We start from the raw sequence: 12,166 nt of genomic DNA, 5'->3' as shown, positions 1-12,166 counted from the left end.
GTAACTAAACCTCTGGGGATACTGAAGACCTACTATATTTTTCATATTTTTGAAAGCACACAATTTGTTATTATATGATGACATAATATTATGGCAATACAGTAAGTCTCTCCAGATGGAAGTGTTTCAATTAAATGAAAGACCCATGGGAAGCATCTATTTGGGTCATGTTACGGAGTGTGTCTGTGTCTGCAAGTGTGCTGACTTATGGTGACCCCATGAATTTCATTTTCTATGGCAAGAAATACTATGAGCGCTTCTGGGTGTATTGAATACAACTGTCACCCACTTATTTGACAGGCTAGGGCACTATAGGTTCCATATTCTTACGATTTTTGCTTTTCGATCGTACCTTGGTCTGTAGTCTGTCAAACAAGTGGAGAACGCCTGTATTGGTTATATACTGAAAATTATATATCTTGTCCCTAGCTATCCACTCACCACTAAAGAGCAGGAAAGTGTAAAAGATGTTAAATACAAAATGGTAGGATCAACTGGCAATACTCTACCTTTGTTTCTGCTGCATGGGTTGCTGTCTCATAGCCATATATTGCATGTCTTCTTGTAACCGATTAAGAGGAGAGTCTGGCTTGACACGTATCCCATAGTAATGATATTTGGAGTTCCCCCTTTGAGGGAAAAAACACAAATATTAAAAATAAGAAATTTATTGTGAATACGTGATGCTCCTGGACAGTTTTCAGTTGTTCTTGAAATTTCATAGTTTTTAAATCAAAATCCTGTTTCATAGTATTAAAGTTGTTTCCAGAATGATACCTCCTAGTACTAGTAATAAAAAATCACTTTTCAGTAATTCCATTTTTACCTGTTGAGAAAAAAAAATGTTACTGGTTACCTTACAAATGTTAGGAAAATTATGGGAGAAGTGAGAAAACTTTGGAAGGTTACTGATGGAAGCTAATGATAAGCATTAAATATGCTTTGATTGATCTCCCCACCCCATTGCTGTGGGCTATGTAAATATGGACAGATCTAATGGCATTAATTCCATCTAAAGGAAATGATATCTGAATCTGATATTCAGCTAGTTACAACTGCAAATATTTTATAAAAAATTACCACATCAACCTCTTCACAGAAGCTTTTTTAAAACACTGCAAATTAAAATAATTCTAAAAAGGAGGAGAATTTATCATGTCTACCAACACACAGAAACTTTTTTAAAAATATGCAAATTAAAATAATTCTAAAAAGGAGGGGAATTGATCATGTCTACTACCACATTAGTGTATAAAAACTGTATTTAAAAAATCTGTATAAAAAAATATTTCAAGGAGAATCTGTGTCCTTGATGTAAAGAACCTCTATCTAACAAAGGTAGAACAATCCAAAGATGTATCTGGTCCAGCTTGTTGTGTTCCACTATAACCAGTCAGATGCATATAAGAAACACAAGCTGGATATGAGAGTATTAAATAGCCCACTCTCACTGCTGTTCTCCAACAACTGGTATTCAGAAGCATGCTCCCTCTGATTCTGGAAATACTATACAGCCATTGATAGCCTAGTCCTCCAAGAATTGTCTAATACCTGCTTTCAACCTATTCAAATTGTTTGTTACCATGGAATCTTATGGTGTGAAGTTTTAGGAATTAACATGTGAAGTTCTCCTACATATTTCACCATTCATCTTCATTGGATGATCCTGGGTTCTAACAACTTGCAACACCAAGCAAAATAAGAGGCAGGGTTCTTGTATCTTTAACAGTTATGCAGAAGAGGGAATTTCAGCAAGTGTTGCTTCTCATGCATGCAATATCTGCTGAAATCCCTTCATCTACAAAACCATTAAAGGTGTAAGAGTCCTGCCCCTTATTTTACCTCACAACTCTACTTGAAAGAGGGAGAACAAATTCTATCGCCACCGATGAATAATTGTATAAACCTTGTTATCATGCCCCCTGTTATTTGTCGTTTTCCAAATGAATAAACACGGAACACTGAAACCTTCCCACACTGGAGAGTTGGTCTAGCACTTTGATAATTTTGGTTGCTCAGATCTTCACTTCTTCGGGATCTGCAGCATCCTTTCTTAAATATGGCAGTCAGAATTTTCTGCACAGTAGATAAGATATGCACACTATTTAAAATGGGCCCATGCCACCATGCCAGGCATTTGTTGTTGTTGTGTGCCTTCACGTCATTTCTGACTTATGGCAATCTTATCACAGGATTTTCTTAAACAAGATTTGTTAAACAAGAGGGTTTGGGCTTGCCTTCCTGAGGCTGGGAGACTGCGACTTGCTCAAGGTCACCCAGTGAGTTTCTGTGGCTGAGCTGGGTTTTGAACCCTTATCTCCAAAGTCATAGTCCAATAGTCATGCCACTACACCATATTGGCTCACTATGGATTTCGATATACAGTACATATTAAAATAATTTTTATCTTTCATTCTTTTCTTAATGATCCCTAGCATAGAATTTGCTTTTTGACAGCTGCTTTATACTGGTTAACACTTACATGGAGCTGTCCACCACAGCCTTAAAACGGCCTTCTTGGTCAGCCTTTGCCAGTTCAGATAGGGGGTTGTTTTATTTTGGCGCCAACAACAAATATTTGTGTACTTTGGCAAGTCTTGGAGTTTTCTGAACATTTAAATGCCCCCCTCCCATTTGTTTCTCAGTAGTCTTGTTTTGATTCACAGACACCGTGTTTGCTACTGGAGGGGCAAGAAATTCTCATTCTCATTAATCAAAAACTTTGTTTCTTTACACTAACCTTGTTCCCAATCTTCTGGTCCTTAGGCCCATGAAAATTGACCTTATTAGTTTTCCAAAAGAAGCAGCATTAACTGGGTCCAATTTATGCTCCTGACAATGTCTCAAATAATGGTTGTAGAGGGTACTTCTGGGAAGACTAACTCCTTCTGCTGTTTCATAGTTGTCTAAAAGCCACTGGAGCTATATCAATTTGGGAACAAAGAAAAATGAAGTCAAGAGAGCTCTTTAAAAAATGAAAGATTATTTTATTAGAGATGAAACAATGCAAACCTAAAACAATATTTAATATTTGATATCCACAACCTTGCCTCCCTCTGGTAATTTTCCATAGATACGTTAAATGCACCACTTCACCTAAAAATAGCCTTAAAATATAAGGAAATGCCAGCACTCACACTTGGGACCTCAGGCAATATCAAATAATTTGCACAAATGGCGACAGGGAATTTCATATATATTAATATAGACTCTAAGGTAATTGTTAGAATTTGAGAGACAAAGGGGCGAAACAGACTGCCCTTTTGCGCTGACTTTCAAGCATCTTTAAAGCGCAGCATTTTGATGTCACACACTCTGAAGCCACCCAGAAGCCAGCGTCATGCTGCCCGCCTGTCCACACATGGGCCAGCTTCACTATACTCTGGCGGCATGGTGTTTACATACCGCAGAAGTGCCAAAAAGCTATCACAGCGCACGAAAAGCCAGCTCTTTGCTGGTGCAAATAGGAGCTGCAATTTGCCACTTCTTTTTGGGCTGGCAAAAAAACGGATTGGGGCTGTGGCGTGCAGTTGCTATGGCCCAAACCTGGCTTTCACAGGGGCCGTCTGTTCTGCCCCTATGTGCAATACTGAAGTAACACACAAAAAGGAAACTGTTCTTATGAAGTGCTGCATTGCTACATGCTTTTCTATCATATGGACTGCTAAGTTCAAGATTATTGCAGTTTTTTTTATAATAGCTGAAAATTATGGATCAAATTCCACCCTTACCAGTGACAAGGAAAATGATATACAGTATTAAATTTCACTGAAAACCAAGTTTCGGCCTGTGAAACTGTATTTACTTTAGCTATTTTATGTGTACTTCAAATGTGAAGCAATGTAATAAACATTTACATGAACATCAATGGTCCTATGTTAAGAGGTAATACAGTGGTGCCTCGGGTTACGAAAATAATTCGTTCCGCGTCACCGTTCGTAACCCGAAAAGCCTTCGTAAGCCGAAAACCCATAGGTGCTAATGGGGAAAAAAGCCGCGGCTCTGCCGCGGCTCCATTTAAAACAGCGCCGGAGTTTTTTCGTAACCCGAAAAAACTTTCGTAACCCGAAACAATAAATCCCTATGGGATTTATTCGTATCCTGAAAAATTCGTAACCTGGGTATTTCGTATCCCGAGGTACCACTGTATACCAAAGTAGACATATCAAGAGAGGAGCAAAACATTCAATTATTGTTTTTATTTTATTATACCCTTTAAACTATCTAAATATCTATATTTTTTACTGCAGAATATTTTTGAACACTGAAATGGTTTTCATCTCTACTAAATATTAATTTTATTTCTTTATCATATTGGAAAGTTTTTGGAATGAATTGCCAATGAGTAAAGATTCACAGTGTTCAGTGTAGAACATCCTCTTCAACTACTGAATTCTTCTGGCAGACATACTATCCACTGGGAAGCTTCATTATACAGGTGAGTAAATAATAATAATAATAATAATAATAATAATAATAAATTCCATAAAATCAACCCACTTTAGCCTCTATTACAGTTCTAATGAAAGAAAACATCTAGAAAGTAAAGCACACACATCTGAATGAAGCCTTTTTATGGAAACATATAAGATATTAAGCAAAAGAGTTTGATAAGAAATAGCTTTTCTCTACTTGCTACATTTCAAAATTGTTTTTCAACTTTCTGCAAATCTGTGTGGAATTCCTCATCAATAGGCCTAAATGCAAAGTCTAATTAAACAACCTTATTAAACAACCATTTCACTATGTTAAACAACACGGTTATTTCATATTAGCTGTGGGCAAGCAGGGCTCCTGAGGGCTTTTTCTTTTGTTGTTGTTGTTTATTAATCCCATCAACCCTTGCCAGCATAACCAGTGATGAAGAATTATGGGAACTTCATATGAAACAACCTTGCAGTATTTTTCAAAAACAGAATATACTTGAACAGTTGCATAAATAACATCAGACTGACTACTTCAAGTGTTAAGAACTGCAGAATGTATTTATTGGGTTTGATAAGCCCTCTGCACAATAAGACAGAAAAAAGGAAAGGTGCAGTTAGTCATACTGTAATATAAAGCATAGCTGTTGTACAAATACTGAAATACTATATTTACAACTAGGCACTACCAAGAACTATGAATTTTAAGGTCATATTCATGTTACTCTAGTGTGAAATGGAAACTTGTTAAATAAATGTGTTACCAGTGATAACAAACAGAATGTAGGAGTTACGATGAAGCATTTCCTAATAGAATCAGCAGTGAAAGAGGAAGAAATAAATTCACTGAGTGGTCTTGGAACAGCCACTACTATGTACATTTAGAACCCCACCCTATTTGAAATATAGAGAAAACAGAGAAAAACTCTGTTAAAGTTATTGACCAATATTGCATTGCTATCTACTAATTTTTTCTTGAAAAACCTTGCAGGGTTCCCTAATCTCAAAACAGTATTATGCCTACCCAGTGAGCAGAAATGTTGGATTTAATATTTAAGAGCATACTGTATATAGTATGTAAACAACTCCCCAACTTCTGGGTGGGGGAATCATGATTAGACAGCCAGCTCAGCGTTGTCAAAAATCCTGGCGCCTGAGGCACACTTTACTTCTACCTCCAAGGAATATCACCTATAATTTCAATAACATTAGCAATAATGACAATTCATCTGAAAATAATATGGTCTTGAGTTATTGTTGCATTGATATAAAGCAGAGATGGACAACTACTGAATTGCTCCCCATCCCAGGGGTCTTGTGGAGTTGTATTATCCTCCAGCTTGCAATTTAAAAAAAAAACCTTTTTGCACCAAAATATCCCAATACCCCTAGGAAGTATGTGGGGAGGCATTTTGCCATGTTTTGGATCCTCATGCCATTTGTGGCCCAGGAACGACATTTTTCCAATAGGAATTGCCTGTGTTAAAGAAGGCCTCTTCCAGGCCTCAAATGGCCCCTGGAAGTCCCAAAATGTGGCCAGGTTGCACGGCACAGGGGGCATTTGGGGGTAGAAAACTTTTAAAGAAAAATAATATTTGGGGTGTGTGTGTGCTGAAGCCTGAGAAACTACAAATGGCCTGGGGGTATCTTTTCACACTCTTGCTGTACTGGCTACTGGGATGATGAATATAAAATACTTCAAACACTTTAACTACATACACTATATTACTGTTGTGCAAAATATCAAAATAGAAAATGCTTAGGAACTCAGGAGTAATTTGAAATATAGCTTGCTTTTGCTGCTACATTAAAGCATATGAAACAATATACAATATGATATTATTTTAGCTCACATACACAAAATCATTTCCAAATATCATATTCACAAATGTCTTTTAAATTAGTTATTTACATTAGGAATGTAAAAACGATGACAACACATCAGGGGAAATGGTAACCTTTACCTTGGTGTATAAAGAACACTTATTTCCTTCACTAATGAACTGAAATAAGCATATCTAAAGAAACCAAGAATATCATAACTTCAAATTTTCCACTCAACTCATTATAATCAACCAGGATGGATTAGAGTAGATATGCAATTGCTATTTATCCCAAAGGGAAATACTGAATAGCAAGTACAGAAGCCACACATATTTCCCAATTAAATTATAAATGTAACCCTACCATGTATTATAACTTATTTCAATTAATTTTAAATGCATTTGGCTGATAAAATTTACTTTTGACAGAAATTAACTTTCTAGGTGCTGTTGACAGACATAAAAAGAAAATCAATATTTATTTCATGGGGGAGGAACACCCCTTGGTTTTGGTTATAAAATGAAAATAAGAATGTTTTAAGCCAGTGGTTTTCAACCTGTGGGTTTTTAAATGATGTTAGACTACTTCTGCCATAATCTCTCACCATGGTCATGATGGCTAGGCAGGTGTAAGGGATGTACAAGAATGTAACAAAGAAGCCACAACAAGGAGAGAACATGAACAAGCATCCCTATTTACAATCCACTTCAAGAAATAAGTCACTGACATTGTATATCATGTTTTTCACAGCTAATTGTAAGATTTTGCTATTAAGATATGATGTTCCAATTAAATTTCAAGTGATGAGTCATTCCAATATATTTTGGGCTGAACTTTTAGCCAGACATTGCTATTAATAAGCAAACATACATAAGAATGTAACAAACTTGTCAACCCCTCTAACCCAATTTCTCACTGCATTCTTTCACCTCTCAGACAAAACTGGTTAACTGCATGCAAAAAGGACTAGGGGAGACTGAGATGAGCACAGAACAGCACAGCATGGACTGTTTAAGACTCTAAGAATGGTGATCCAGTTTCATCAAACTTAGGGCTGACATCTCATATATGAAATATGTACCATCTTCATTAAATCCCAATATCAACATTTTTCTGTTTTATAAAGAGGTTTAAATGTGGTGTGGATCTAGGCTTGCCATATCCCGCCTGGGGGCGGGACTTTCCCAGTTTGGGGCGGGGCCACACGGTCCTGCCCCGGTTTAGCCCCTCCCCCGGGACCTCCCCCCCAGCAAGGCCCTGAAGGCAGCTCCAGCCCTCCCCATGGCTGTATGCCACCCTCCCCGCCTCCCTGCCTAGCTTAGCCTAGAGAGCAGGTCTTAAAGACATCTGCCACTCAGAGCTATTGCCAGCCCACTTGGTATATATGTCTTGCAAAAGGCCTGACCTTCCAGGTTACAGTGAGCAAAGAAAAAAAAGGCCACCAATAGTTCCTGTTTCACTGGGAGCCTAAATGCCTCATCTTTTAAATGTCTACCAGGTCAGTATTGTTGTAATTCTTTATCACAGGGTCGTTTTTGAGGCCCTAAATGCCTTTCCTTGTAATATGCAAATTTCTCCCGAAGCTGACCAATGGGAAAGAAGCAGTCAGCCCTCCTCCCCTTGGGTTGGTTTTCAATGGCTTGGAAGGAAGAGATTTTGCCTTGCTTGTAAATAGGAAGGGCTTTAGGGTAGCAAAAGGATGAAGAAATAGTTTGACCCCCCCTTAAACATCCATGGCTCAGTGCTATGGGATTCTGGGAATTGTAGTTTCTTGTGGCACCAGAGCTCTTTTGACAAAAGGAAGCTGAATGGTCCACAGAGGAGGCGGGGGCAGAGCCTCTTGCCAGCAGTCTTCAGTGGAAGAGAGGAGGCTGATGGTCCTGGCCACTTCCCTTGGCTCCCTCCCTCCTCCTCCTCCTCCAGCTTCTCATTCACTCTCCCTGGCTTTTCTCTCCCCCCCCCCCTCCCTCTGCACTTTGAGACCCCTTTAACTGCCAAAGCTCAATGCTCTGGAATTCTGGTGTCTGTGAGGCATTTGGCCTTCTCTGTCAGAGAGCTCTGGTGCCACAATAAACTACAATTCCCAGGATTCCATAGCACTGAGCCCTGGCAGTCCAAGCAGTGTGTTTTGGACACAGAGATCCTCCAAATGAATCCAGTCCCTAGCTTTTATATCTCTCTCACACACTGCAGGAATAATAACCCACTTTGAGACTGCTTTAACTCAGTGCTAGGGAATCCTGGGAATGCTAGTGTTTGGGAGACATTGAGACTACTCTGTCAGTGATGGCTCTGAGGCCACAATAGACTACAATTCCCAGCATTCCCCAGCACTGAGCAGTCTCAAACTGGACCATTTCCTCAGTGTGGATGCACCTGGGGAGGAATTCTGGGCACTGCAGTTCAACTAAGTTTGGAGAGTTATGGGACTCCCTGTCAGAGATAGCTCTGGGGCCACAGTGGACTACAATTCCCAGCATTCCCCAGCACTAACCCAGGACAGTTAAGTCACTCTCAAACTGGATTATTTCCTCAGTGTGGATGCAGCTTTGGTGAGGAACTCTGGGCATTTCAGCCCAGCATTGTTTTATTTCTACAGTGTATTTTGGACCAGAGACAAGGTGACCAGGCATCCTCCTCCTTTTCCAGGACATGTCCTCCATTTGGATCATGGCTAAGAAGCATGGATTTATAATTACATGGGTGTTTTTAGCTTTTATTTTTGGCCATGTCCTACATATTTTTGCTTGGGTGCCCTACATTTTGGGGTGAGGGCATTGGTCACCTTGGTCAGAGAGCTTTCCAGGGGTTAACTGCCATTCTGCTGTGGTGCTGGAACAAACCACCATTCCCAGAATTCCATAGCATTCAGCAGAAGCAGTTAAAGTGGTCTCAAACCAGATTATTTCTCCAGTGTAGATGCAGCCCAAGCCTTTTGCCTCTTTTATGCCTGAGATTTCAAAGCCCAGCCTTGGCACCACAACAAACTACAAATCCCAGGATTCCATAGGATGGAGTGATGAGAGTGAAAGCAGTGTGGCAGCAGCCTAAGTGTGCTTAATGCAGTTCTTAAGATGGTGCACTTCTTGCCTACAGAGTCTCACAAGAATTTTTTGTTTAACAACTTGTACCCATTAACTCCATTTCATGTCTCCTTTATTTAGTGGGGAGGAATACAGACAAAACAAGTCAAAATGAAGAAAAACCAAAGTCCCTTGACCAAAGGGTTTGGTTGTGGAATAAGCCTCTGAAATATGCAAGAGGCAATGTTAAAATAAAGCCATGTTCAATGCTCAAATGTGCTGTTTGGAATTGGGGGAGGGGGCTGGCCAGAAAGGAAAGTACATTTCCGTGATCTGTCTAGGAATAATGTCAAAATGTCCTCCATTTTGATCATGCCTAAGAAACATGCATTTATATTAACATTTCAAAAAAAAAAAAGCCTCAATTTTTTGGCGTGTCCTCCATTTTTATAAAATGTGTCCTACATTTGAAAATGTTGTCCTGCATTTGTCCTACATTTGTCCCGGTTTGGAGGTCCTCACTTATGGCAACCCTATGTGGATCACACTTACACACATATCAGTAAGGCAATCCAATTTGAACAGAGGTCCTTCTGGGACCAGAGAGGATAAAAACCAAATAAAAATCACAATGAACTGTGCATTAGTTTTGCTGTTCTTATATTTGGGTAACAATAAAAGTTTACAACATTAAAATCTTTTAATGGGTAAGTGACTGCTGCAGGATTAGAAATTGTTTTAACATCGGAGAAGGGAGGAAAGAATCCATATTCATCAGTGATATAATATATTACGGAACTTAAATTTGATAAGAAATGTTACACAGCAGTTAAAGGTAAAGAGAAATTACCAAGCACATGACTATTCTCTTATTGAGTATATAAATCATAATAGAACATTCAGCCTCTCTACCCCCTATTTTCCATGGCAGTGTGTGTGTGTGTGTGTGTGACACACACACAAAGATAGCCTTATCTAAAGATGACCTGAGCAAACAAAGTAATCATAATCTAGGCCAATAATTTTTTGCTGTTATTTTTTGTTGATTTTTAAATAAAAATTACAGCTGATATTAGCTGCAATGGTAAAATGTTTCTGTACAACATATAATTTAAAAAGACTTAGAAAATAACAAGATTATGGAGTAGGTAAACAATAAAAACAACAAAACAACAACAAAACCAAAAACAATATAAGTGAAAACTCTGTAGTATTTATGTAACTAAATTTTAAATATTTCCCTTTGAAAAACACCTAAAAATAAGGGAGAATAAATATTTCAAATTAATCAAGTTGCTTTTTATCTTAGGTGTTTCAGCTGCACCCCCTGCTTTATTTTTCTTTGAGGAAATGTCCACATAAAGCTAGGATTTTCAGCTTTGGACCACTAGATTCTTTATGAGGAAAAGTTAATATTGTTTGAGAAGCATCTATTGAAAAGGCCAGTGAAAAAATAAAACTGAACTTTATATAGTTCTTGCTTTTTAATAACATAGCTGGCCAGGCTTTCCTATAAGAGAAAGCATAGCAATACCTGAAGTATACTGAAATTATTTTATGCAACCTTAATCCTTTGAAAAAAAGAAATATAGAAAAATACCCAATAATATAAAGTTCAAGAGATTCATAAATACATTAAAAAATGCTATTGTTTGTTTAAATTGTGAATGGATTTGTACTAAGGTTGTTGGGATAACATTTCCAATTTTTTAATCATTAGAAATGTAATTTTAAATTTTCAATAGTTATGCTTATCACTATCTCTGTCCTAAAGTTATTTTTACAGGGGTGGGGGGGGGGGGGGGGGGACAGGCAGTCAAAACAAGCTGGATTCAATCCCACTTGGAGGTGGGGCATTTAGACAAAGCATGTCTCGAAGTGGGATTGAATCCAGACAGAATGTGATTTACGGGAGGAAAAGCGGGATGAAAAAGAAACTGGTTTTATCCACTCCCTTCTGGAAAATGTGCAACTTTGCAGGTACATCTGAATGCACTGACTAGAAAGATGCTTCTTAAGCTAAAAAGGTTCATATTTGCTTGTGTGAATAAATCGTCTCAAGGATGCATTTTAAGAGGTGTAGCTATATAATGAGAAGCAAAGCATGCGCCATATGAATAAAAGGATGCTGAAAGTTCACCTACCAGATGTTACGTCAGTTGAAAATGATAAATTTGACTTTTACTTCCCAGCTTGACTCCCTCTCAAATTCCAGCGCCATTTTCTCCTTGCTCTTGTGCACCTGTGCATCATTAGCTCTGTGCACCGTCTGCATTTCTCTGTGTTGGGCATAATGGAACAGTGTAGCGCTGAGCACTTTGCCCATGGATTGCAGGGCTAGTGCCAGTGCAGGCCACACTGCTGACATGGCATCCATGATATCGGTTAGCTCCTGGTACTGACATGAATGGCATCACTGAGATGATACATAGGGTCATATGGATGTGGGTGGGAACATGGCCTTTGTAGCATTGTTCCTGTGTCTCTGCGATCATATGCAGGCACAGAATGGAAGTGAAAAAAATTTAAGGGAGCAAGCATTGTGGCTCGAAGTCGCGTTTTATCTGCCCAGTGTGGATGGTTCATCCGCATTGGGGCTGGTTTCAGGGCTAGCAGTGTGTTTGGCAAGACTCAATCCAGCTTCAGAAAAAGCTGCTTCAAGCCAGTTTTTCCTGCCTGTCTGTACTTCCCCCCCGCCCGCCCATAGTTTCATTTATTTCAAAATTTCATGACAACTGTCTTTTAATTCCCCTGATAAATACAGTCCTCTCGCACTTTACACAGGGGATCCGTTTCAGCAAAAAATGTATATGCTCAAGCCCCATTGGATAGAATGGGGCTTGGGCTTGCTGCACAGCTGTGTATGTGCGCCATGGGCGCACACGCCAATGCTTT

General features: G+C 38.9%; 1 protein-coding gene across 3 annotated transcripts in view; it reads right to left on the bottom strand.

Moving 5' to 3' along the window:
• RFX3 (regulatory factor X3) overlaps positions 1–12,166 on the bottom strand; it is a 183,611-nt gene that overhangs the window by 42,756 nt on the left and 128,689 nt on the right. For all 3 annotated transcript variants that reach the window (XM_042453967.1, XM_042453969.1, XM_042453968.1), the window contains 2 exons: positions 2,741–2,922; positions 510–629 (listed from right to left, as the gene is read on the bottom strand). In XM_042453967.1, the coding sequence (XP_042309901.1) occupies positions 510–629; positions 2,741–2,922 (302 nt within the window). The remainder of the gene's footprint in view (positions 1–509; positions 630–2,740; positions 2,923–12,166) is intronic.

Source organism: Sceloporus undulatus, chromosome 2 (assembly GCF_019175285.1).
Source record: "Sceloporus undulatus isolate JIND9_A2432 ecotype Alabama chromosome 2, SceUnd_v1.1, whole genome shotgun sequence".
NCBI lineage: Eukaryota > Metazoa > Chordata > Lepidosauria > Squamata > Phrynosomatidae > Sceloporus > Sceloporus undulatus.
Note: the sequence above shows the minus strand (reverse complement) of the source record. Positions and strands in the feature narration are given on the sequence as shown.